General features: G+C 46.2%; 1 protein-coding gene across 4 annotated transcripts; it reads left to right on the plus strand.

The window, feature by feature from the left end:
- The first annotated feature begins 4973 nt into the window (after positions 1-4973).
- Positions 4974-18670, plus strand: CH25H (cholesterol 25-hydroxylase). Of its 4 annotated transcripts, XM_078077780.1 has the most exons (6): positions 4974-6389; positions 9007-9226; positions 9407-9588; positions 10753-10950; positions 16618-17292; positions 18414-18670. In XM_078077780.1, exon 1 carries the CDS (start codon positions 5439-5441, stop codon positions 6240-6242), a length of 804 nt encoding a protein of 267 aa, XP_077933906.1. In that variant the 5' UTR covers positions 4974-5438; the 3' UTR covers positions 6243-6389; positions 9007-9226; positions 9407-9588; positions 10753-10950; positions 16618-17292; positions 18414-18670. The 4 variants fall into 4 exon arrangements, with proteins under 4 accessions (XP_077933906.1, XP_035935247.1, XP_035935249.1 ...); XM_036079354.2 differs by lacking the exons at positions 9007-9226; positions 9407-9588 and having other exon boundaries at positions 16618-16805; positions 17073-17292; XM_036079356.2 differs by lacking the exons at positions 9007-9226; positions 9407-9588 and having other exon boundaries at positions 16618-16805; positions 17198-17292.
- Positions 18671-23372: the final 4702 nt, after the last annotated feature.

Raw genomic sequence — 23372 nt, forward strand, 5'->3', positions numbered from 1 at the left:
TTCTAGCCAGGATTACGACCAATTCAGGCCTAATTCATAATATCTGAAAAATGTCCTCAAAGAATAGCTGTGTCCCAAATGTGACACGAAGATGAAAATTTGCCTGATGTGGTAAAAGAATGGTCAGAACCTCAGACAGGGAAGGGGCAGTGGGGGAGGCTTTAACCTAGGCCTCACACTTAGGAAGGACCAGAATTGAGACTATTGATACGATCTCCAAATAATGAAGATTATTTTATTAGAGGTGTTAATGTGTTCAATGTAAACATTTAAAATATATGCATTTTTAACTCTTGTCATTTAGTTTTTAATATAGGGAGATATTTTCAAAATGTGACCCCCCCCCCGAAAGGCAACATTAGGTGACAATAATTATTCTGATTTTTATTTATTTTATTATTTTATTATTTTTTAAAGATTTTATTTGTTTATTTGAGAGAGACAGCAAGGGCAGGAGAGAGCACGAGCTGGGGGAGGGGCAGAGGGAGAGGAAGAAACAGGCTCCATCCCAGGACCTTGAGAGCATGACCTGAGCCAAAGGCAGACACTAAACCGACTGAGCCACCCAGGCGCCCCTCTGATTTTTAAAAAGCTCATCAGTAATTCAAGAGTATTTATTGAGTATCACACCGTGCCAGGTGCAGATTTCAAGTTCAATTCCAAACTAAGCAAGTAAAACTCTTTCTGCCAACTTGTTTTAGTGGTACTAAAAAATACTTTGCATTTTACATTGTGCCTTCTGATTTTTAAAACCTTCTCACAAGGCCTACATTTTGCAGCAACTCCCTTGGTAGGTGAGGTATTTTCTCTGCTTTACAGGCAATGGGATGCCTTTTAATGGAGATGGTTTTTACATGCTTTAAATATTTTAAAGGGGTTGATGAGCATTCTGACAATTTCAGTAGAAGCACACACTTAGGTGGATGGATAAAAAACATAAAGAGAAAGTGTTTGAAACCAAATATGAATCAGCATCTGTGTGTAATAGGGTGTCAAGGAGTCTCTTGGGGGAGCTAACATCTCCCACATTCTTCATCAGCATCTTCTGTTTTGGTGTGGGTAAGTAGTGTTTCCTGAGTCTTTTGGAAACTTCCCTGTAAGTGAAACTTCAATGCCTCATTGCAACACCAAAGTCCTTTTGTAGAAGTATCTACCTTGAAACTGACAAAAGGTTCTGCTTTCAAGTTGGCTGTAACTTTCTATTCAACCCTAGCTAGTCCTGACTTTTCTGACAAGAAGCCTTCATTTTTATAACAAGGGATTACATTTTTTAAAACATTTTATTTATTTATCTGACAGAGAAAGAGAGAGCACAAGCAGGGGGAGCAGCAAGCAGAGGGAGAGGGAGAAGCAGTCTCCCCGCTGAGCAGGGAGCAGGAAGCAGGACTAGATCCCAGGGATCATGACCTGAGCCAAAGGCAGACGCCCAACCGACAGAACCACCCAGGCGCCTCAAGGGATTACATTTTAATCTTTGAGATTAATTTTTGAGATTACTCCATCCCCTATGAGTCTTACGTGTTACAGCTATAAGACATTATAACCCACTTCTCATCTCTGATATCTGGCAGTATCTGTTTCAGTTAGATAGATCAAAGAACATCTTCTCTAATTTTGGAAAGAAAAAAACCATAAAGGTCACAGAAAAAGAGAGAATGTCATTGGTAATCCAAGTACATGTTCTATTTGTGGGGGTGGGGGCGGTATCCAACGTCGTCTGCTGAGTAGTACCCAATAACTTCGAGATTGTGTTAAATATGCACAGACTCGATTGCTGTGCTCATAAAAATGACTTGATCGCTGGGGTAGCCGGAGAAGAAAAGAATCTTGTCCTCCAACCTTGTCAGAAAGACCGTGCCAAGTTAAAAATGATACACAAGAAGTCAAAGTCAACTGGAGAAGCACAAGCAATAGTATGGCTGAAGTCCTAATACCACCAGAGCTCAGTAAATAACCCCTTCTATGGAAAGCCATCCCAGTAGATAAGTAGCTAAACCACACCAAGCAGTGTGTTCTAGCCAAAAAAAAAAAAAAAAAAAAACTACTTTTTAGCTTCGATTTAGAGCTAGTATCTTTAAAAACAAGCATTGAGTCCACAGATATCTTTTGAACACTCACTAGTGCACGGTATAATGCTTGGCACTGTGGGAAGAAAGAAACCCTAAAAGATAGTACCTGTGCCCTAAAAAGAACTGTTCACATAGCAAGCTGTTAAATATGTTTTGTGTTCATGAAGTGCTTAAAGGTGCACATTTGCCAGCTGAGGAAATGGCAGCACTTTAGTCAAGACTAAACAGGGTTCGATTTCATTTGGGCCCATTTAAGTGGTGCTGTCTTGGTTGCCCGTGATGTTGTGCTTACCTTTCCCAGCATCCTCCCTATGACATCGAGTGGACAATGATGAGATTTTAACTGACTAGTTTCCCCGAGATGGTTGCATTTGTATATGGGACACAGACTTCTGTCCCGGGCAGCTGATGGGCTGGAAAGGCAGGGACGCCGGTGGATGCCTGTTTAAAGTGCTGTGAGCAAGAGGGGAGAGCCTGGGCCAAGCAGGGGGCGGCTGGGGCTTCTGGATCTTGCTGCACAGGGCTCTAAGCAACCGGCCCATGGAGAGTATTCTAACAGGCTTAGTGATAGAAGATGGAAGAACCGAAGTAGACAAAGAATGGGTTGGGTGGGGCTGGGGGCTCAAAAAGGCAGTCCTGACAGCAACCTAGTAGGTAGGTCCAAATTAAGCAAGTCTGCCAATGCCACCCACTTAAAAAATCCACAGGAGTATCCAAAGCACCCAAGCATGATAGCTGAGACCACAAGAAGAGGACAGCGTGTGCTGAATGCAAATTTGAAGATTGAGTTAATTTCTTTGGAGGGCAAATCTGAGTGATAATTTACCTCTGAGCAGAATTCATTTGTAAGTCTGAGAAAGTGAGCTCTGACAGTCCCTTTGGAGCACTGAGGGGTCCAAGAGTGAAGGAGACCAAGCCCTTCCTCTTCTCTCTGAGCTGCTGCTGGAGCCATGCAAAGTTCAAGGGCAAGTCTTGTCTACCAGGAATGGGAAAGGAAGAAGTTCCTGGGTTGCCCTAAAGGTGAATTGGAAAGAGCCTTGGAGGAGGGGAAGATTGAAGAGGAGCCTAGAAGCGTCAAGTTGTCTATGTGTTAGAAATTCACCAGCAAGGGAGGCCAGGGGCCTGCATCGTACCCAGCTCTTCTACCATCCAGATATCCAAGCAATTAGAAAATCCACCCTCTTTCCATGTTTGCATTGCCTGTCAAGAAACTCGGAGCTGTTTCTGAACCTTTGTCTCATCAATACACAAGCAGAATATCATAATATTCTTAGCACACTGAAGTTTTAAAGAAAACAAAGCTGCAGTATGGCCAGAGGCTGGAGGCCCCAGAGAATGGGCATCTAGGGAGTATGTGTATTCCATCAGCGGTGGTTCAGGGACAAACGCCACCTAGAGGTTCTGAATTATGAACTGGTTTGTTATAGGGCGTGTGTATAACATCCGACACATTATTAGATATTAATATATCATTAAATATTAGGAACTGGCTTATGACATAACATACGTATATACCCTATATATTGTTATATTTCTAGGTCCATATACTGGTCCTCCTAATATGTGGCTTTACATCTTTTATTTCTCCTTACACGATTTTATTTGATTTTAATTGTAAACTTCCTCGGTTCTTTAGGTGAAATGTGGAGCACAAATTTAAAATAATATGCGTCTTACTTTGCAAGTTTGCTGTGTGCCAAGCCCTCTGCTTTTGCTTCCGTAAGGGCCACAGCACTAACAGCGAGGCCTCTTCTCGGCAGCTTGGGGTTCCCAGCCCCGAACGAAATCCCTTCAAATGAAACACTTAGCTAATGCCTGGCACACGTTATAGTATTATTTTTGTTTTTGTTGTTTTCCCATTTTAATGCTTGAAATAACCTCATGTGATGGCTACTCTTATTTTCCTTTGGCGGGGGTGGGAGGTGGACAAGAAAATGCAAAGCCTCCGGGGAGCGAAGCGCCGTACCCCAACCTCACAGACACAGGAGGCAAAGCTACAATTAGTTCCGAGTGGTCCCGCCTTCAAAGTGTTCGTCCTCAACTTCTATCCTCTGGGGGACTCTTGTGTGCGTGGCAGCCACCCGGGTCAAAGGCGGAGGTGGTTTCTACGCGGGTCGCCGGTGGCCCCCGAGCTCGCCCAGTACCCACCTCCTCCCGCTCGGTCCCCCGAGAGCCGCGGAGGTCGGGGGGTGGGGGTGGTGCCGCGCAGTCGGGCTCTGGGCGCCAGGGGTGGTCGGGGGAACGCGGGTTGAGGACCAGCGGCAGGCTGGCGCCGCGAAGCCCGCCGAGAGGGGCGCAGGGTAGGCGCGTCCTCCGCTCAGTGCACTGCGTCCAGCGCACGGATGCACGGATGCACGGATGCACGGATGCTCCGTTGAGGAACAAGGGGGGTGGTTTACTGCTTTCATTGCTTCCATCCCAAATTGAGACGGAGCGGCTTTGTAGCCAGATCTGGGCAGGCTCTGGATGTTAAAACCCAGCACGTTTTTTTTTTTTTTTTTTTAATTGAAGCCTCCCAGCCGCGGTCCCCGCCCTGTCGCCGTGCCTCCTGGTCGGGGTCGCTGGTCTGGGCTCCGCGCGCGCCGCGGCGAAAGAAACGAGCGGCCGCCCGGGTGTGCGGATCCCGCGGGGGGAGTGCGCGCGCAGTGGGACCGGGAGCCTGCGGCGAGCCGGCGGCCAGAGCTGCGCTCCGAGACGCTGGAACCGGAGAGGTTCGGGTCCCGCCGGCCGTCCGCTCGCCGCAGCGCGCGCCCGGGCGCCCAGCGGCTCCCCCTGCGGGAAGGTCGGTGTGCAGCTCGCAGCTAGTTAGATCGATAGGAGGTGTGCCGACAGAAAAGATCGGAAATACAGAAGGTACGTCGCTTTAAAAAGTTTTAAAAAATGCAGTGATGGTTGCCTCTTTAGGAAAGCACACAGACGCAATTATATGTATGCATTTAAAAAATACAAGCGATTGCGCACCGACTGAGAAGGAGCTCTTTACCGTGGTGGCGGAAACATTCTCTATCTTGTTTGGGTGCGATGGTGGCAGAGGAATTAAGCTGTCAAAATTTGTAGACACTGCACTGAAGATCTGCGCATTGTATCGCGCGTACACGGTACAGCAGTTGAAAAAAAAATCGGAACATAAATCTGCGTGCACGTAAAAAGTTAGTAACATTGCATACTGCGCATAGAAAAGCCGATTCAGCGCCGCCGTAGATGTACATTTTGGCAACGGAGCGCGGCTCTCTGTGGGGCTGTTTATTCCTGCAAGCTCGGCCCGGCCGGGAATGGGAGAGAGAGAGGAAGCGGCTGACATCACTCGGGGCGGGGCCGCGGCGCTAAGAAAAGTCGGTGGGACCCGAGCGGCCCCCGCACAGCCTCACCATGAGCTGCGGCAACACGTCCGAGCGCCACATCCTCGGCAGCTCGGACCAGCTGGTCCTGCAGCCGCTCTGGGACCAGCTGCGCGCCTGGGACGCGCTCACGCAGTCGCCCCTGTTCGCGGTCCTCTTTTCCATCAGCACGTACGTGGGCTTCTGCCTGCCCTTCGTGGTGCTGGACGTGCTGAGCCGCTGGGTGCCCGCGCTGCGGCGCTACAAGATCCACCCGGACTTCTCGCCGACGGCGCGGCAGATGCTGCCCTGCTTGGGGCAGACCCTCTACCAGCACGCCGTGTTCGTGCTCCCCTTGACGCTGCTGTCCTGGGCCCGCGGCCCGGCCCCCTGGCCCCGCGAAGCCCCCGAGCTGCTGCAGCTGGCGCGCCACGTCCTGGGCTGCCTGCTCCTCTTCGACGCGGAGTTCTTCGCGTGGCACGTGCTCCATCACAAGGTGCCGTGGCTTTACCGCACCTTCCACAAGATGCACCACCGCAACTCGGCCTCGTTCGCGCTGGCCACGCAGTACATGAGCGCCTGGGAGCTGTTCTCCCTGGGCTTCTTCGACGCGGTGAACGTCACGCTGCTGCAGTGCCATCCGCTCACCGTCCTGGTGTTCCACGTGCTCAACATCTGGCTGTCGGTGGAGGACCACTCCGGCTACGACTTCCCCTGGTCCACGCACAGACTGGTACCCTTCGGGTGGTACGGCGGCGTCACGCACCACGACCTGCACCACTCGCAGTTCCACTGCAACTTTGCCCCTTACTTCACGCACTGGGACAGAATCCTGGGCACTCTTCGCTCCAAGTGACTGGCAGCCTCCCAGCCGGGCTGGGGTGGCGCAGGGGGGCGCCCCCTTCCCCACGCCCCCGCCACCCCGGAATCCAGGACTGCCGCAGGGCTCTTCAACTTCAATCAGGAGAAACACACCTGAGCTGTTGTGTCTTGTTTTGTTTTTGTAAGTAATTGATTACCTGTTGGAGATTTAAAATCGGATGTATTTTCACAGTCTGGTGAAGTGATTTATATCGTTTCTGTGTATTGACAGTTGTATTCTTGGAGTCAGATTCTAGCTCACTTCAGTAGCCTTGATTCCTGGATATGTTAGACACTCATCACTGGCATATTTAAATCATCTCAAAGAGGATTTGACTGTCGGACAAGGAAGGTCTTAGGTTTGAAAGTGTCCTAGAAATAGGCTAAAATAACGTGTTCTTATGGAGAATGTGATCTCTGACTCTATTAGCAAAAAAACATGTTCCTGCTGGATAGCGATCACGATTGTTGTGCTTCTTTCTATTTTTTCATGTAACTGTATATTTATATTGAAAGAAATGTTATTTGTATTTAAAAAAAAAAAAAAGAAAGAACAGAACATAAATCAAACCAGTACCGGCTACTGTTTCACTGGCCTTTAGACTGACTGATACTAAAACCGGAAGAGGGAGCTGGGCCGGCAGGTGTCTTTCAGAGCCTCCATCAGCCCTAGAAGGAGAGGGATCTGGTGGTGGGGTCTTTTGTGGGGGGATTTGTAGGCAGGCGGAGGCAGGAGAAGGGGTCAATTTGTCTGTTTGGGTCTAGTCATTGCACAGAGGGAAACCACTATTGTTCTGAGTAGTTTTCAGCTGATTTCTGCATAGCAAGCAACTCAAAGAAATACCCTTTCAAGTTTTAGAGAGATCAACCCTGCCCAACCATTTGATTATTTGGAGGACAGTGGTGTTGGGGGATGAATAGAATTAGTGGAGTGCCTTGCTTTGCAAAACTGGCGAGTCAAGTCTGTGCATGAGAAGGGCTGATAGATATAGAAGGAGATTCTGAGTCAGCCCTCCTTTTTTTATGAATCCATCTAGAGTAAGTGACCATCATACACACAGCTCTGCAACTGGGGATTTTGGGGTATTCGCTTTTCTTTTTTTTTTTTTAAGATTTTATTTATTTATTTGACAGAGAGAGACACAGCGAGAGAGGGAACACAAGCAGGGGGAGTGGGAGAGGGAGAAGCAGCCTTCCTGCCGAGCAGGGAGCCCGATGCGGGGCTCGATCCCAGGACCCTGGGATCACGACCTGAGCCAAAGGCAGATGCTTAACGACTGAGCCACCCAGGTGCCCCGGGGTATTCGCTTTTCTTAAGTAAAGACATACATGCAAATTACATACTCCTTTGTCAAAGAGAGAAAAAGTGAAATTTGGCCCCAGGTCCCTGGTTCCTCATCTGTAAAAGGGGATTGTGTTCCAGATGTTCTCCCAGATTACTTGCCACAGTAAATGTCCCTATGACCGACCACACACCTGTTACCCATCATGTACCTCATCCCAAGTGCTGCTACCTAATTGTTTTCATTTTCTCTTTGGAACAGGGTTATATAGGGGAAAGTAAAACATCAAGACAATTCAGACAGAAAAGTATAAAGAATGGCAACTTTGCATGTAATTCTAGGCTCATTATATATGAACCAAACTGTCCTGTTTAAAGGTGAAGCATCCATCTAAAGACCTGGTTTCCACAACCTGCCAAATGAGATTGCTGGGAAGTGTGTGCATGCTTTCCCAATCTTTGGCAAAGTTGCAGTCAGAATGCCCTGCTGCTCTGCTGATTTTCTCACGTTCCCTCCCAAAACATGTGCTCTTTGGGCTTCTTCACCAAAGCTACTTCCTCCTCTGTCTGCAGAGGCTCCACGCCGGGTCTTAAGGATTATACTGATGCATAAAAGTGAGGTCCATGCAAACAGGCTGTCAGAGGTAAGAGGAACGTGCTGCCTTGGAGGGAGTGGGATGAGCATCATACTGCGCAGAGAAAAAAGAGAGGAAGGGACGGACAGGCGTGAAGTACATGGTACAACTATCAGTTGTTTTGAGCAGCTCCGGGCACTCCCCCCTCCAAACTGCCTACAAATCTGAGATAATGACAATTTATCACAGCTCGCTCAAAGACTTTGTAAAATGTCTCATGTAGCCTCACTGTATAAGGAAATTTTGCATTTCGGGCAAATTGTACCCGTGGAAATTATTTGGGTCTGGAAACACTTTCTCTCAATGGATGTTTTATCAGTTTTTAATACCTTGGCAGGCGAGGTAGGGGACAGGAGAGGATGAGTAGTTTTTCAGATAGTTGAAAAGCCTCGTAATAATAAGAGTGAAATACTTCACTTTTGCGTGCACGTTCACACTCTCACATTGTTTCACTTGCTCCTTACATTCGAAGGGAGGTAGGATGGTTGCTATTATTACCATTATGATGACCGTCCCGTGTTACGGATGGAGAATTGGTACCTGCACAGGTTAAGTGACTTGCTGACTTGCTCCCGATTATTAGAACACTAGACGTTGGAGCCAGTTCTCGAACTCAGGTCTTTGGATGCTTGTGAAACTCTCCACAATTGCCCTGCAACACCAACCAATGGCCTCTGTCTGCTATTCCTCCCCAGCCACTGCCCTCAGACACCGCCTCCCCCCCCCCCCCCACTGGCCCATTACTTGGATGTGGATGTCCCTGGATTCAAAGCCAGTATAAGCAGGCCTGGGGAAAGCATGATGCAAGGCAAGGTCTCTGTTTTCTGTCTCCCTCACATCAGCAGGAACATACAGCCAGACTGCCCTGGGGGAAGCCTGACTCTGGGCCTTAACTAGCTGTGTGACTCTGGACAAGTGACTTAGCCTCTCTGCCTTGGCTTCCTCATCTGTGACACGTGGATCATCCCAGAACCTAGGTCACGGAGTCCCTGTGGGAGACTCTGAGTTACCACGCGTGCAGGGCCAGCTGGGCCGGGGTCTCGGCTGCGTTTGTTTGTGGAGGTGGGTGCATTTGTTTGTGGAGGTGGGGGCTCCAGGATGTGAGCACCGGGACTGCCCTGTGGGACCGGGGTCTCCCATCCACACCCTTGAGCTCTTCACCTCCCCGGGGACCAAATAAAGCCCGGGTTTTGATTTTTGATCCTGCCTTACTGTGGACGCTGCTTCCCTTGTCCTTTCAAGGCTAAAGTGTTGGAAAGAGAGAAGTCGGTGTTTGTCTGATTCTACTTCCTCACCTCTGAGACATCCCACCCCTGCCTCTTCCTGAAGCATCCACTCCTGGTTCACTGCTATCTTCCCAATGATTGAGTCCAGTGATTTCTTCTCCTAGGTTTTCCATCTTCCTGGCTTTTTTCTTTTTAAAGGTAATTGTTTTTGCTAACCAGTCTCTTCACTCTTGCTTGGTTTTAGTGAGGTTTCTCCAAACTGCTTTCCTTCCTAAGTCTCCAGCTTCCTTGGTGGCTCCACACTTTGCTCAGCAGGGAGGCCAGCCTCAGGGTGTTTCTCTTCTTGTTAAAAAGTATCTATACGATGTGTGATGAATGTCCTTTGTAGCAGCTTCTAATGCAAATCTGGAGATGGCTGCTTGCATTGCATTCCACCGCGCACACAATGTATGATGTGTATGTGTATGTGCTACGCACAAACTGTAGGTCTGCACGCTGCTATATGCCCACAGGTGCGCATTTGCACACACACTATACACACACACACAGACGCATACCCATACATATATATGTATATGCACATACACATATCTATACGTTATATAAGCACATTATATATATACACACAGTATAGATATATATTCCCTCCTCTCTGTCTCTCTACACACACACACTACCATTTCATGGCTTGATCTCATGACCCATGAGATCACAACTGGAACCGGAACCAAGAGTCCGACATTTAACCTACTGAGCCACCCAGGCACCCCCTCACACTACCATTTCTGTCCTGCTTACCATTTATCTTTGCCCTTAGTACTGCACTCGTTCTTGATAAATGCTGGTTCAGTGTTGCATGAATCCTGGAAGCAGTAGAAACACAGCTTTGCCATCAATCCTGTCTTTCTTCATTGGTTCCATATCCACCACTAGTCCATCCTGGCTTCCTAACTAAGGTCATGCTCACAACACATAATCTCTGCTCTAGAGGAGGTCCCAGTCTGCCAAGAAAGACCATCAGGCAAGCAAATGCATCTAACTTAATGTAGTCAGTGCTCCAATGGTGGGTATTCACAGGTAGTTAAGAGAGCCCCAGGAAAGGTGGGTCATTTGAGCAACAGAAATCAAGAATGATTTGGGCGCCTGGGTGACTCGGTTAAGTGTCTGCCTTCGGCTCAGGTCATGATCCCAGGGTCCTGGGATCAAGTCCTGCATCAGGCTCCCTGCTCAGTGGGGAGTCTGCTTCTTCCTCTTCCCCCACCCCCTGTTCGTGCTTTCTCTCTCTCTCTCTCAAATAAAGAAATAAAATATATATTTTTTTTTAAAAGAAGAAACCAAGAAGGATTTGTATGTGTTCACCAGGCAGGGTGAAGGGCGTCCCTGGCAGAAGCAACAACGCTGCAGGGCAGAGAGGAATGAAGGAACTTGGCTGCTGAAAAACAAGGAAGGAAGCACAGCGTTCTCTGAGAACGAGGAAGGAATGTCTTGCCACTTGACAAACCACCGTACCCGCTCAGCACTGTTTGCTCACCTGCCTCTGCACAGGGGGTTTGGAAGACGGTATGTATAATTGCTTCGAAGCCAATGTTAGGGCTTGCTCTTATTTGCTAATTTATAAGGAGTACATAGATGAATGAATCGAAAACTGGAAATGATATTCGGAGAAGCTCGGGTTGTATTCTCCAGGCAGCCTATTCCTTAGGGTGGCGGAGGGCGGGGGGCGCCACAGATTTTAAGCCAAGGAGTCATGCGATTAGAAATGGTGGAAAAAGGTAATTGGCAGCAGAGGACAGTGGTGCTGTACCGGTTCCAGCAAGGGGACCGTTCCAAGTTCTGCTCGACTCCAATCCTGGCTCCCTGGCTTAGGCACTCTGTGAGTGTAAACCAGTTACTTAACCTACGACTCAGTTTTCTCATCTGGAAAACGAAGGTGGTAGAATTGTGAGCAATAAGGAAGATGTTTAGAGAAGTTAGCACCCTGCTTCCCATCGAGCAAGAACTCTGTGAGTCGTAGCTCTTTTTTTTTTTTTTTAAGATTTTACCTATTTATTTGAGAGAGAGAGAATGAGAGACAGAGAGCACGAGAGGGAAGAGGGCAGAGGGAGAAGCAGACCCCCTGCTGAGCAGGGAGCCCGATGTGGGACGCGATCCCGGGACTCCAGGATCATGACCTGAGCCGAAGGCAGTCGCTTAACCAACTGAGCCACCCAGGCGCCCGAGTCGTAGCTCTTTTGTTACAAGCTGTTCAAAAAGCATTATGATTGCAGACAGGATATAATAAGCTTGTTCCCAAACAAGTGCAGGTAAAGTAGAGAGGAAGAAATGGATCTCTCTTTTGTCAGAAAAACAACACAAGCTCGTGGAAAAATTTCAAACACTTGAGAACAGTGTGAAGTAGAGTAACTTCCATCCCCACTCCGTGAACTCATTTCCACTGCAGGTATAATCAAAGTTAACCCTTTTTTGGGTTACCAGACCAGAAAGCCAGTAATTCACAGTCTCACAGTCTCTTTTTCAGCTAGGATGCATTAAAGGGTTTACGAAAGTAAAAAAAAAAAAAAAAAAAAAAAAGGGCAAGTTAGTGTGAACAGAAATTTTTAGACAAAAGCCCAAGGGCATTTCCTCCCTCTAAATATCTTTTGCTTATTTCCTTTTTCTGTACTTTTTGATCACGACTCAAAACAAGAAGAGAAACTTAAGTTGTCTGTCTTCCCCAGCTTCTATGGGCAGCTTGCTCGGCGGGCTGGCAGAAAGGGCAGGACGGAGGAAAAGCAAGGTTCTCCTCGCTCCCTGCAGCTGGGAGCCTCATTGCCCCCTCTCCTCGTGCCTACAGCCCTTCCTTGGCCCCTCTTTTGGAAACTCCACTCTCTGCATTTGCTACTGGAGAGAGAGGTGTCTGAAAGAAGAGGCCACATCTTACAGATCTTTGATTCCTTGGCAGGTGCTCAGTCAGTGTCTCTGGCATGCAGGCTTTGGGGTTTGAAGCCCGAACAGGCTGTGGCTGAGCTCCCTGTTTTTCCATTTTTCGGGAAACCATTGAGTCCCTTGGGACATCAGTTTCCCTCTCTATGAAATGGGTGGAGGTTGGGGGTAAACGGGAAGTGGGTTGCCTTGGTCCTCAGGCTGCTGTGGAGACCTAAGGAGACAGAGCAGTAGGTTGCTAAGGGAGGAGTGGATGCTCCGCGTGCACCGTGTGATGACGTGGACCTTGGGCATGTCTGGAAGGTGCTGAGGTGATGTGGCTCCTGTCTCCATCCATCTCTGCCACAGCGATCCTGCATCACCGCTTTCTCCATCAGCCCTGCCTCAAGGGCTCATGCCGACCTCCCTTCCTTGAAATCCTCTCCTCTCTAAGCCCTGGTTCTTGCCTCCCTGCTAAATCTCGGGAGAATACAGGAGGGGAGGGCACTTCAGAGTGACCAGAGACAGAGGAAGCTGGCCCCCGGGCAGCGAGTTTGCAGAAGGAACCCCGGGCTGAGACGCTCCAGAAGAGGGCTCTTCTTTCTCTCCGTGCCAAGGATGAATGCCAAGCCAAGAGCTGCAGCTGGCTACAGAACTAGAATTTGGGAGCTCAGGGCTTTTGAAAGAAGCCTCATGTATTTGGACACTAAGTGGAAAAAAACTTACCCCCTACCAGGCACTTTGAGTTCCCAGGGAAGCGGACAAGAGGGCTCATCCTTGGCAGTGGGTTTGATGAGATCCAGCGGAGCCGAGGGCAGATAGCTCACGAGCTGACGCTGTCAAGCCAAGGAGATTGTACAAGTGCTAAGGCTGAGACAACACTGTCCAGTTTCCCTATTTGGTGAATAAGGAAACTGAGGCTCAGGCATGGGAAGTGACTTCTCCTGGGTCACACAGCTGGGCTAGAACTAAGATCTGTGCTCCCCTTGGTGCCTCCCTGCTGATTCCCTCCCACCCTCGGGTCCTCAGAGCCTCCTGCCGAGTAGCAGAAACGTGCTTACACTGCCTAGAAATTGTTGCAATCCATAGTCTTTGTTAATCACTCACATAAACACAACATAATCAGCTCTGCTGACTTTTAGCAACTTGAGTGAGATGTTTATTCTGCACTTGGCTAAGATCTATCCCGCCATATACTTTTGCGGGTAATTGGTGTGAACTTTTATTATGTCCCTGTGAACCCTGACAATCTCTGTTTAGAGAATGTTTAAGAAAGCATCCATATCATGGAGTACAATGAACTCAGCAACGAGGAATGAGACTATTCCTCAACAACAAGGATGAATCTTACAACAATTACGATAAGTAAGGGAAGCCAGACAAAAAGAGTATGTCCTTTATGGTTCTATTTACATAAAACTTCAGGAAAAGCAAGTGAATCCATTGTGACAGAAAGTGGGTCAGTAGTTGTTTAGAGGAGGGAGTGGGCCTCAAAGATGCATCACCATGGGGCACGAGGAAACTTTTAGGGAAGACGGTTATGTTCACTATCTTGATTGTAGTGCTGGTTTCATGGGTGTATATACTGTTGAAATTTATCAAATTGTATACTTTAAATATATGTAGTTTATTATACCTCAATTATACTGAAAAATAATGATGATCACATCAATGATGATTAATCATTTATGAATTTTAGCTTTGGAGCCAATTCACCATGAGAAAAAAATGGCAGGGGACATCACGATAACATCATAAGCACACACACACCTACACAGAGTCTAAGATCTATCTTTTGCCCATCTGTACTCCTGACCTATCGGAAACAGACACCCTCACAAGGAAGAAGACCTACTTGAGAGCCTACAAAATTGGGACCCCTTTCTCTGAGGACCTCCCCTCCCCCCCCATCATGTACACAGCCAGGTTAGAGTCCTGTAGCCATGTTGTACTATACGATCTGTCTATTGTGGCCACAGCTTTCTGGACCTGGGTCGGAAATCTTTTTCACAGAGGAATAAATAGACTCTCCCAGGAATTTACAATATGTAAACAAGGGGGTCGAGATGACCATTTTGGGCTACCATCTTGTGCCCTGTGAATGGCGATGCATCAGAAGCTCGTCTACAGAACAAAGGAAGGATGAGCAGATTTTCAGGGAGGAGAGATGAGATGCACACATCCCTGGAAAGAGAGTGAGGGGAAGGAGAGTAGAGAGAGCAGCCAGCTGCTTGGGTTCCTGAGGGGTCCATACGCCACGTTTTGGGTGTTAATCCCGCTATAGGTCCTGCCTTTGCATTTCGTGACTTTCCATGAAATGTCTCTCCTTACTTGTTGAGATGTCACTGTGGTTCTTGTACGCAAAGATAACATGGTTAAAACACAAGGGTTCTGGGGCGCCTGGGTGGCTCAGTCGTTAAGCGTCTGCCTTTGGCTCAGGTCATGATCCCGGGGTCCTGGGATCAAGCCCCGCATCGGACTCCCTCCTCAGCGGGAAGCCTGCTTCTCCCTCTCCCACTCCCCCTGCTTGTGTTCCTGCTGTCGCTATGTCTCTCTCTGTCAAATAAATAAATAAAATCTTTAAAAAAAAAAAGAAATTAATCAATTCATTTCCATGACCTGTTCCATTCCTCCTTTCAATCCTGTCAGTTTTTGCTTTGTGTATTTTGGTACTTTATTGTTAGGTGTGTATATATATTTATAATTTTATATCTTCTTGGTCTACTGACCCTTTAGTCATTGTGAAATACTCCTCTTTCACTCCAGCAATATTTTTTTTGTTTTAAAGTCTATTTTGTGTGATATCATTATAACAACTATAACTTTCTTATGGCTATGGTTTGTATAAGACATCTTTTTCCATCATTTACTTTAAATAAATTTGTGTCTTTGGGGCACCTGGGTGGCTCAGTCATTAAGCGTCTGCCTTCGGCTCAGGTCATGATCCCGGGGTCCTGGGATCGAGCCCCGCATCGGGCTCTCTGCTCAGTGGGAAGCCTGCTTCTCCCTCTCCTCCCTGCTCGTGTTCTCTCTTGCTATCTCTCTCTCTCAAATAAATAAATAAACTCTTAAAAAAAAAAAACTCACAAAGGTTCTGTGACATCTTTCTGACTTCAGATGGAAGGAGGAAATCCCTTAGATGCCAACCAGTCTAGGAGTTGTGAGTGGTTTTCCCCAGTGGACACCAAATAGGTATATCCTAAGTGATGGCCGGAGGCTGTGTGAGTGGAATTACATAACGTGTGGCCTTTTTCGACTGACTTCTTTCAAGTAAAATAACATGTTCAAGGTTTATCCATGTGGTAGCAACCAATCAGTACCTGTTCTTTTTTATTGTCGAGTATTTCATTGTATGGATATACTACATTTTGTCTATCCATTCACCAGTTGTTTGACATTTGGGCCGTTTCCCCCTTTGGCTGCTATTGTGAATAACGCTGCTATGAACATTCATGCAGATTTTTTTGTGGGGACATACGTTTTCATTTTTCTTGGGTATAACCAGGAGTGGGATTACTGGGCCATACGGTAACACTTTATTGAGAAATTGCCACACTGTTCTAAAATTAAATGCATTATTTCTCATTCCCACCAGGAATGCATGGGTGTTCCAATTTCTTCACATTCTCCCAATATCTGTTGTTTTCGTTTTTAAAAATTATAGCCATTCTCGTGGGTGTAAAGTGGTCTTTTGCTGTGGTTTGATTTGTATTTCCTTAATGACTAAAGATGTCAAGCATTTGCTCATGTGATTACTGGTCATTGGCATATCTTCTTTGAAGAAATGCCTATTAAAGTCCTTTGCCCTTTTATTTTTGGTTTTTGTTATAGAGTTGTAAGAGTTCTTTATATATTCTGGACACCAGACCCTTATCAGATATGTGATATACAAATATTTAAGCATATTTAAGACAGTTGATTTAAAGTTCTTGTTGGGGCATCTGGGTGGCGCAGTCAGTTAAGCATCTGACTCTTGGGTTTCGGCTCAGGTCATGATCTCAGGGTTGTGAGAGGGAGCCCTGCGTCAGGCTCTGCGCTCAGCTCAGGTTCTGCTTGGGATTCTCTCTCTCCCTCTCCCTCTGCGCCCCAGCCCCTGCTCACTCTTTCTCTATCTCAAATAAATAAATAAATCTTTAAAAAAATAAAGTCTTTGTCTACTAAGTCCACAGTGTTTCCTTAGGGACAGCGTCTTTTAGTTGCTTTCCCCTCCTGTGAATGAGCCATACTTGATTGTTTCTTTGCATGGCTCGTAATTTTTGTGAAAAGCAGACATTTCGAATATTATGGGATGGCAGCTCCATAAATGAGACTCTTTCTCCTCTGCAGGTTGTGTTGTTCCTGCTGATTGTTGTTGTTGAGTTTGTTTAGTGGTTTTTCCGAAGCCTGAAATGCCTGGAAGCAACAAATACCCCAATCACTGCAAGCAGACTCTGTTAGGACACACTTTGAACCGTCAGCCTGGCAGCTTACAACTCTGCCTTCATCTTCGTTTCCTGCTTGCCCGGAGCCTGAAGGTCAGTCAGAGGTGAAAGCTTAGGGCCTTTTCCCATCTTTCTTGAGCATACACACAGCCCTGGGTTTATGTATGACCTTTAGATTCCCGGGAATATTTTGGAACTTTTCAGAGTTTTTTTCCCCAATGCATCTTTCTTTTCCTAATTTTCTTAATTTGGGTGAGTTGATTTCCAAGCTTTTGGTTAGTTGATGGCTTGTTGAACTCCCTGAGCAGCAGTGACAGATACATTTACCTGTAAACGTTATTGACAAATTCCACCCCCCAGGGCATTTGGCTCAGCACTGTGTGAGCTCTGAGTTAAGACTAGATAAAGGCAAGTAAGTGGGGCGGATCCTCAAGGAAAACACAAGGCTGGTCAAAACCAATAACCGTGATTCTTTGTGAATGGAGTCCATTCTTCTGCCTGGACCTGGATTCCTGTACTGGGAATGTGGGCTGTTTCTTCAAGGCCACCGCTGAGCTCGGGAGTGGGAGTTGGGATTAAGGTAAGTTAGAATGACATAAACTCTCGGTTATCCCCTATATCTTTATTTTCCTTCTACTTGTTCTATTAATGACTGAAAATGGGTTTTGAAATCTCTGCTTATAGTTGCAGGCGTCTCTATTTCTTCTCTTGGTTCTATCAGTTTTTGCTTCGTGTATTTTGAACTCTGTTACATGAGGTATAGAAACGTCTAGGATTATTACGCACTCCTAATTTATTGAGCACCTACTCTGTGGCAAGCGTTCTCCTACTTGCTTTCTCTATGTAACCTCCTTCCCTTGTTAAAAGTGTATTCAGCGGGCATCTGGGTGGCTCAGGTGGTTAGGGGAAGGGATCGTAACCTCCCTTGGAAACTTGGCCTTTTGTTGCAATTGAACTGGTTCCAATTTTGGCACATCACACACACCTCTTATCGAGATGAGAAAACAACACACATTTGCTGGCAAAATAGAAGGAATTAAGGTTGGAGCCAACCTTTGAATTGCACCTTTCTGTTCGTCTCTTCTAGTAATGTCTGCATGGCCTGAGAGAGCTGAGCTCTGCTTCTTTTCCCTGGGTTGCACAAAAGCAGTCCCAAGGTGGCTGATGGGAAAAAGGAAGCATCTTAAATAGCTATCTATCAGTGAGTTCATAAGACCCACTGCCAAAGAAGCTCAATGGCTAACCCTACTTTGCTCATCGAGCCTCCTTCAAATGCTTCCCCTGAGCCCGTTTGTTTCCTGCTGAATCATTCAGAGCCAGGGACATCGACCTTTTAGTCAAAAGCAGGGATTTGAGTTTTGGCTTTTCATTTCCTGACTTGGTGACTTTGGGAAAGTGATTTAAGTGATCTGTAAAATGGATCTACTCATAGTGCTTACAAAAAAAAAAAAAAAAAAGCTATTTTGATAGTAATATGTAAAATGCTACTTAAATACTGGGTACTATTATTATAATTATCTGTCTTTATAAATAGAGGAAGCCTGTTTCCTTCAGTGTATGCTTGGCAGTCCAAGTCAATACTGATAACTGTCATTTCTGAGTCCCTTCCATGGGGGAGGCACTATTATCTACCTGGTCTCATTTAGCCCTCATTTAACCTATCAAACTTATAGGATCTTTTTCACTGTCACTTTTTTACAGAGGAAATCAAGACTCAGAGTGGTTACGTGACTTGCTCATAATCATGCCCAGAGTGAGGGGCGCCTGGGTGGCTCCGTCGGTTAAGCGTCTGTCTTCGGCTCACGTCATGATCGCAGGGTCCTGAGATCGAGCCCCTCATCGGGCTCCCTGCTCCATGGGAAGCCTGCTTCTCCCTCTCCCACTCCCTCTGCTTGTGTTCCCTCTCTCCCTGTGTCTCTCTCTGTCAAATAAATAAATAAAATCTTTAAAAAAAATAATGCCCAGAGTGTATACGGGAACCAGGATACAAAGTCAGTTTTAAGCAATGCCTCTTTCTCCCACACACCTCCCCTCTACTGCATCCCTGAAATGATGGAGATGCTCTCCTGAGCCTGCCATGCACAGCCATGCAGGTTGTACACTGAACAACTCCAGGGGGTGACATTTTCATCGGTATCAATTTGAACGGTGCCCCCTGGAGATGCGCAGTGCACAACCTGCAGACACATATGATGAGGTTCCGGAGCAGTTGATGGGTTTTGTTCAGAAAGCAGAGAAGATTTTGCTGCAACCACATCTTCAACCCTGCATTCCTTCTTGTAATTGTTCTTGGAGGTACTTTCCATACTTTTAAAATTCTGAGTAAATGACCTGAAGGGGGCCTGACCACACTACATTGTAGCATGTGGTGTGATTTTCTCGACGTGATGGTGATGGATGTGCCTGAGTTTGTACTGTTCTTTGGGTATTTACCTTCTGCATGTGCCTACGTGCTTGGTACCCTCCAAACAGCGACTGAATCACCTCGCTGCATTTGATGGTATGATGCCAGAACATGGGCAAAAACGACTTATCTTTGAGTTCATCCTCGAAGATTTCCTTCATGTCCTTGTGTGTACGTCAGGCACTCCAAGTCTTAGAGGCCGTCTTCTGTGAAATAAACTCCCTCATGTCTCATTTCCAGAAAACGCAGCTCAACACTGCTCTGTGCCTTAGGCTGTGAGAAGTGCTTTTATTCAGACATGAGAGGAAATGTGAGTTTAGGGATGAGATAGAGGACATGAATAGTTTTCACTGGGGCGTGTTTCCTTTTTCTCTAGCCCCACTTCCCAGATGCTCTGGTTTACCGAGGTCTTTCCCTAGCAGCCAAGCTTTGATAATGCTGTTTGCACGCAAAGGAGGCAGTAGAAATACTAACTTTCAGTAGATCTGAGCAAGGTCTGTGCTCTGGGCTAGGCACACTTAGTGGTTTTATTTAATGACCTCAGGAATAGTAAAAAGATTATTCTACTTCCCTTACATGTATTTGGGTTTTATAGAATGCTTTCACAGTCGGGAGCTTTGGTCTGTATCACAACCTTGTGAAGTTGGATGGACAGATAATTTCATGTCTTGCAAAAGACATATCTGGAATACAAGGCTAGAGATGTACAACACGATGTCCAAGTTCACAAAGCAAATAAGAGTCTGGACCGTGTTTGAGCTTTCCTTCCCAGGATTCCCACAGCAACCACTGCATCCATTTGGAGGTCATGGAGACTTAAATCCTTCGCGTTTTTTTCAATTCCTTAGTGAAAAGATCCACTATGGCAATGTAGAGAACACTTAAAACCTCTCTAAATTATCACAGTGATTTTAAGCTAAGTCCAGAGAGTATTCTGGCAGGATCAATCTATGTCATTGTAAGCTGCCTCATCCTGAAATAGCCCTTTCTGTAATTCTCCCCCATTCTACCTCATCTACAAGAGGCAACATAAACAGCAAGGGGCAGAACTCCCAACTGTCCTCTGTCAAGAATTGCTTCAGCAACAACTACCCCAAGACCAAGCAGGTATTCACAACCCCCTATGACCTACTGAGTGGAGGTAGAGCACAAACAGTGCTGACTATTGATTGTCACTTAGCCAGATTATTATTTTTTTTAAAGATTTTATTTATTTATTTGACAGAGAGAGAGCACAAGCAGGGGGAGCGGCAGGCGAAGGGAGAGGGAGAAGCAGGCTCCCCGCTGAGCAGGGAGCCCAACTTGGGGCTCCATCCCAGGACCCCGGGATCTTGACCTGAGCTGAAGGCAGATGCCCAACCGACTGAGTCACCCAGGCGCCCCGTTCTGCCAGATTATGATGCTATATTCACCCTCAGGGACTTGGAAATAACTTTATCCTCTCAGAAAACTGTGCTTACACCTCCACATGGTTCCTTTTCCTACTTCTGTCTTCAAATGTGGTCTTCGGCGGGGCCTCAAGTCTTTTGCATCTAAATGTGTATGGTGATAGACCCATATGCATTAAGGCCCATCATGAACTGATGACAAAGAGGGACATCCTGTTCTCTTTCAACATCTAAGTTCTTGTGAATAATTGAATGAGCTTGGAGTAGGCTGCTCTTGATGTGAAAGGTAAATATTAACGTTGAAAATAGATACGTCTTGGGGCGCCTGGGTGGCTCAGTCAGTTAAGCATCGGACTTTAGCTCAGGTCATGATCTCAGGGTCCTGGGATCGAGCCCCGCATTGGGCTCCTTGTTTTGCGGGAAGCCTGCTTCTCACTCTTCCACTCTCCCTGCTTGTGTTCCCTCTCTCACTGTGTCTCTCTCTGTCAAATAAATAAAATCTTAAAAAAAAACAAGAAAATAGATACGTCTTTTAATTCAGTGGAAGCTGGTGCTGACCCACAGCTCAAGGAGGAGTTGAGCACAGAGATCGGACTGGGACAGGTTGGAATGAGAGAGAGAATTCAGGAGACGGAGAGTTAAGTTTTGAGGTTTCCAAGTTCCTTGTGTGTCTTGACATGGTTCCAAAAATGTCTTCCAAGTGAAATACAGTGGCAGTAATTCCATTGAATTTTAGTGTTTCTGACTCCCTCCAGCTCCCTTAGGGTATACACCTTTAATCAAATCTTAGCTAGTGGGAAAAGAGTTTACACCGTGTAAGCACCATGGGAGGTGCTCCCTCTGATTAACCAGAAACATCCAACAAGACAAGAAGGGGAGAGTGGAATATGGCATTGGAAACTCTTTGTTGGAGACAAATACTTGAAATACTTGAAAATGTTCGAGGGTGACGGTTTACCACTTTTCTTTCTTGTCTTAACTGAAATTTCATGTGGCTACGATATAAAACATAAGGAGAGACAATTGGAGCTGTTATGGTTGAATGGGGAGATGGTCACACAGAGCCTACTTGATCTGTCACCCATATAGCATCTGAGGCACTTCAAGAGCTTGAAGGAACACAGTGAAAACCCAGGGGACTAGGGAATTTCTAGAATTTCATTGTGGGGAATGAGGTGTTTGTTCTTGAGCAATTGCCAGAGGAGGTCAAGGAAGAGGGGATTAGGGTGTGAACTCTTGATGGGAAGGATTCTAAGTTACTTCTTTCTATATGGTTGGTGACAAGCATAAGACCGGGCTCATGGTAGGTGCTAATTAATTCAGCAGTCTGTTAAATAAGTCACTGTATTTTCCAAAATCTGCATTTGAGTAACAAAAGTACCTAAAACCAAGGGAGCACAGGAAAGTAAGTATCTTAAGGAGAAAGCATGCGGGCCTTCTGTGACTTGATGTCCTCATCAGTTGCCTCCCTGGAGAAAATGAGGCCTACCGAGGAACAAAATTGGTTAACAGGAATGAATTTTCCAGCTTAATGAAGCTGTACCCTGATATATTGTCAGGTTGAGTTCATACCTTCCCTTGAAGTTGGCCGTAAGAACCTGTAAACGGTGGTTTTCAAATTTCAGAGTACCTGAGAATCACTCCAGGAAGTGGTAAACAACCTAAATTTTGGGTTGTACACTAGAGGTTCTGATTCAGCAGGTCTCGGGTAGGAACAAGGAGCCCTTTTACAAATGGCTCACAGGCTATAATTTGAGAAACCCTGATTGCCGTGGGCAAAAGATGCAGGAGATAAGAGGTAACTGTGTGTTCTCGGAGGTGACAGCTATCCTTCTAGATTTTGTGAATTCTGGGCAAAGTAAGAATCCCTGCACCAACATCGAAGGCAGCCCCAATGCATTCTATTCCTCCAGAGCCTCCCACAATGCGAAATTCCACCTCTGCAGGCTTTCCAGCCCATGCCCGGCATGGGGCTTGCCAGGTGGAGGCCTTGGAAAGGTGACCCCAACTATAGCAGTTGCCTGGATTTGCTCTCTTGACACATTTCTATCAAACCCTGGAATGGCCCCAAAGTTGTAGTTGGAATGTGTTCAAAAGAATGTGGGAAGAGTGACACAGCAATGCAGTGGGAATCTCTGTAACCACATTCTTTCAAGAAAGCCATTTTATTAGGAGACTATTGAAACCTACCAGCAGGACAGGATGGAAAAGCCATATTCCTTTGTCATTATGATATTTTCCTAGTAGCTAAATATTATGACTGTAAAGGCATGACCTTTAGATGGTAATAACAACTGATATTTGTATCATAAGTGTATTTAGAGTATCAAGTTTATTTTATTTTATTTTAATTCCAGTATAGTTAACATACAGTGTTATATTGGTCTCAGGTGTGCAATATAGTGATCCAACAATTTTACACATTACTCAGCGCTCATCAAGACAAGTGCCCTCCTTCATCCCCATCACCTGTTTCACCCATCTCCCCCCCCCCCCCACACACACACACCCGGCCACCCCACCCCCAGGTCACCACCAGTTTATTCTCTGTAGCTAAGAGTATGTTTTGGTTTGTTTCTTTCTTTGTTCACTTGTTTCGTTTCTTACATTTCACATATGACTGAAATCTAGAATATTAAGTAATTTTTGAAACAAAAATAGCATCTGAAATGATGCTGGTTTCATAATCAGTTTCAAGGTAAAAAAAATTTTTTTTAATACCTTAGAGGATGGTTGAAATACTATGTAGCAGACAAAAGCCTCTGAAGGCAGGTTAGAAAGGGAACTCCCTTCCCGCCCCCCCACCTCCAGAATGTTCTGAACAACAGTGGCGTCTTTATAAGAGGTGTGAATTAGTCACATCATGTC

Source organism: Halichoerus grypus, chromosome 7, assembly GCF_964656455.1.
Source record: "Halichoerus grypus chromosome 7, mHalGry1.hap1.1, whole genome shotgun sequence".
Classification (NCBI taxonomy): Eukaryota; Metazoa; Chordata; class Mammalia; order Carnivora; family Phocidae; genus Halichoerus; species Halichoerus grypus.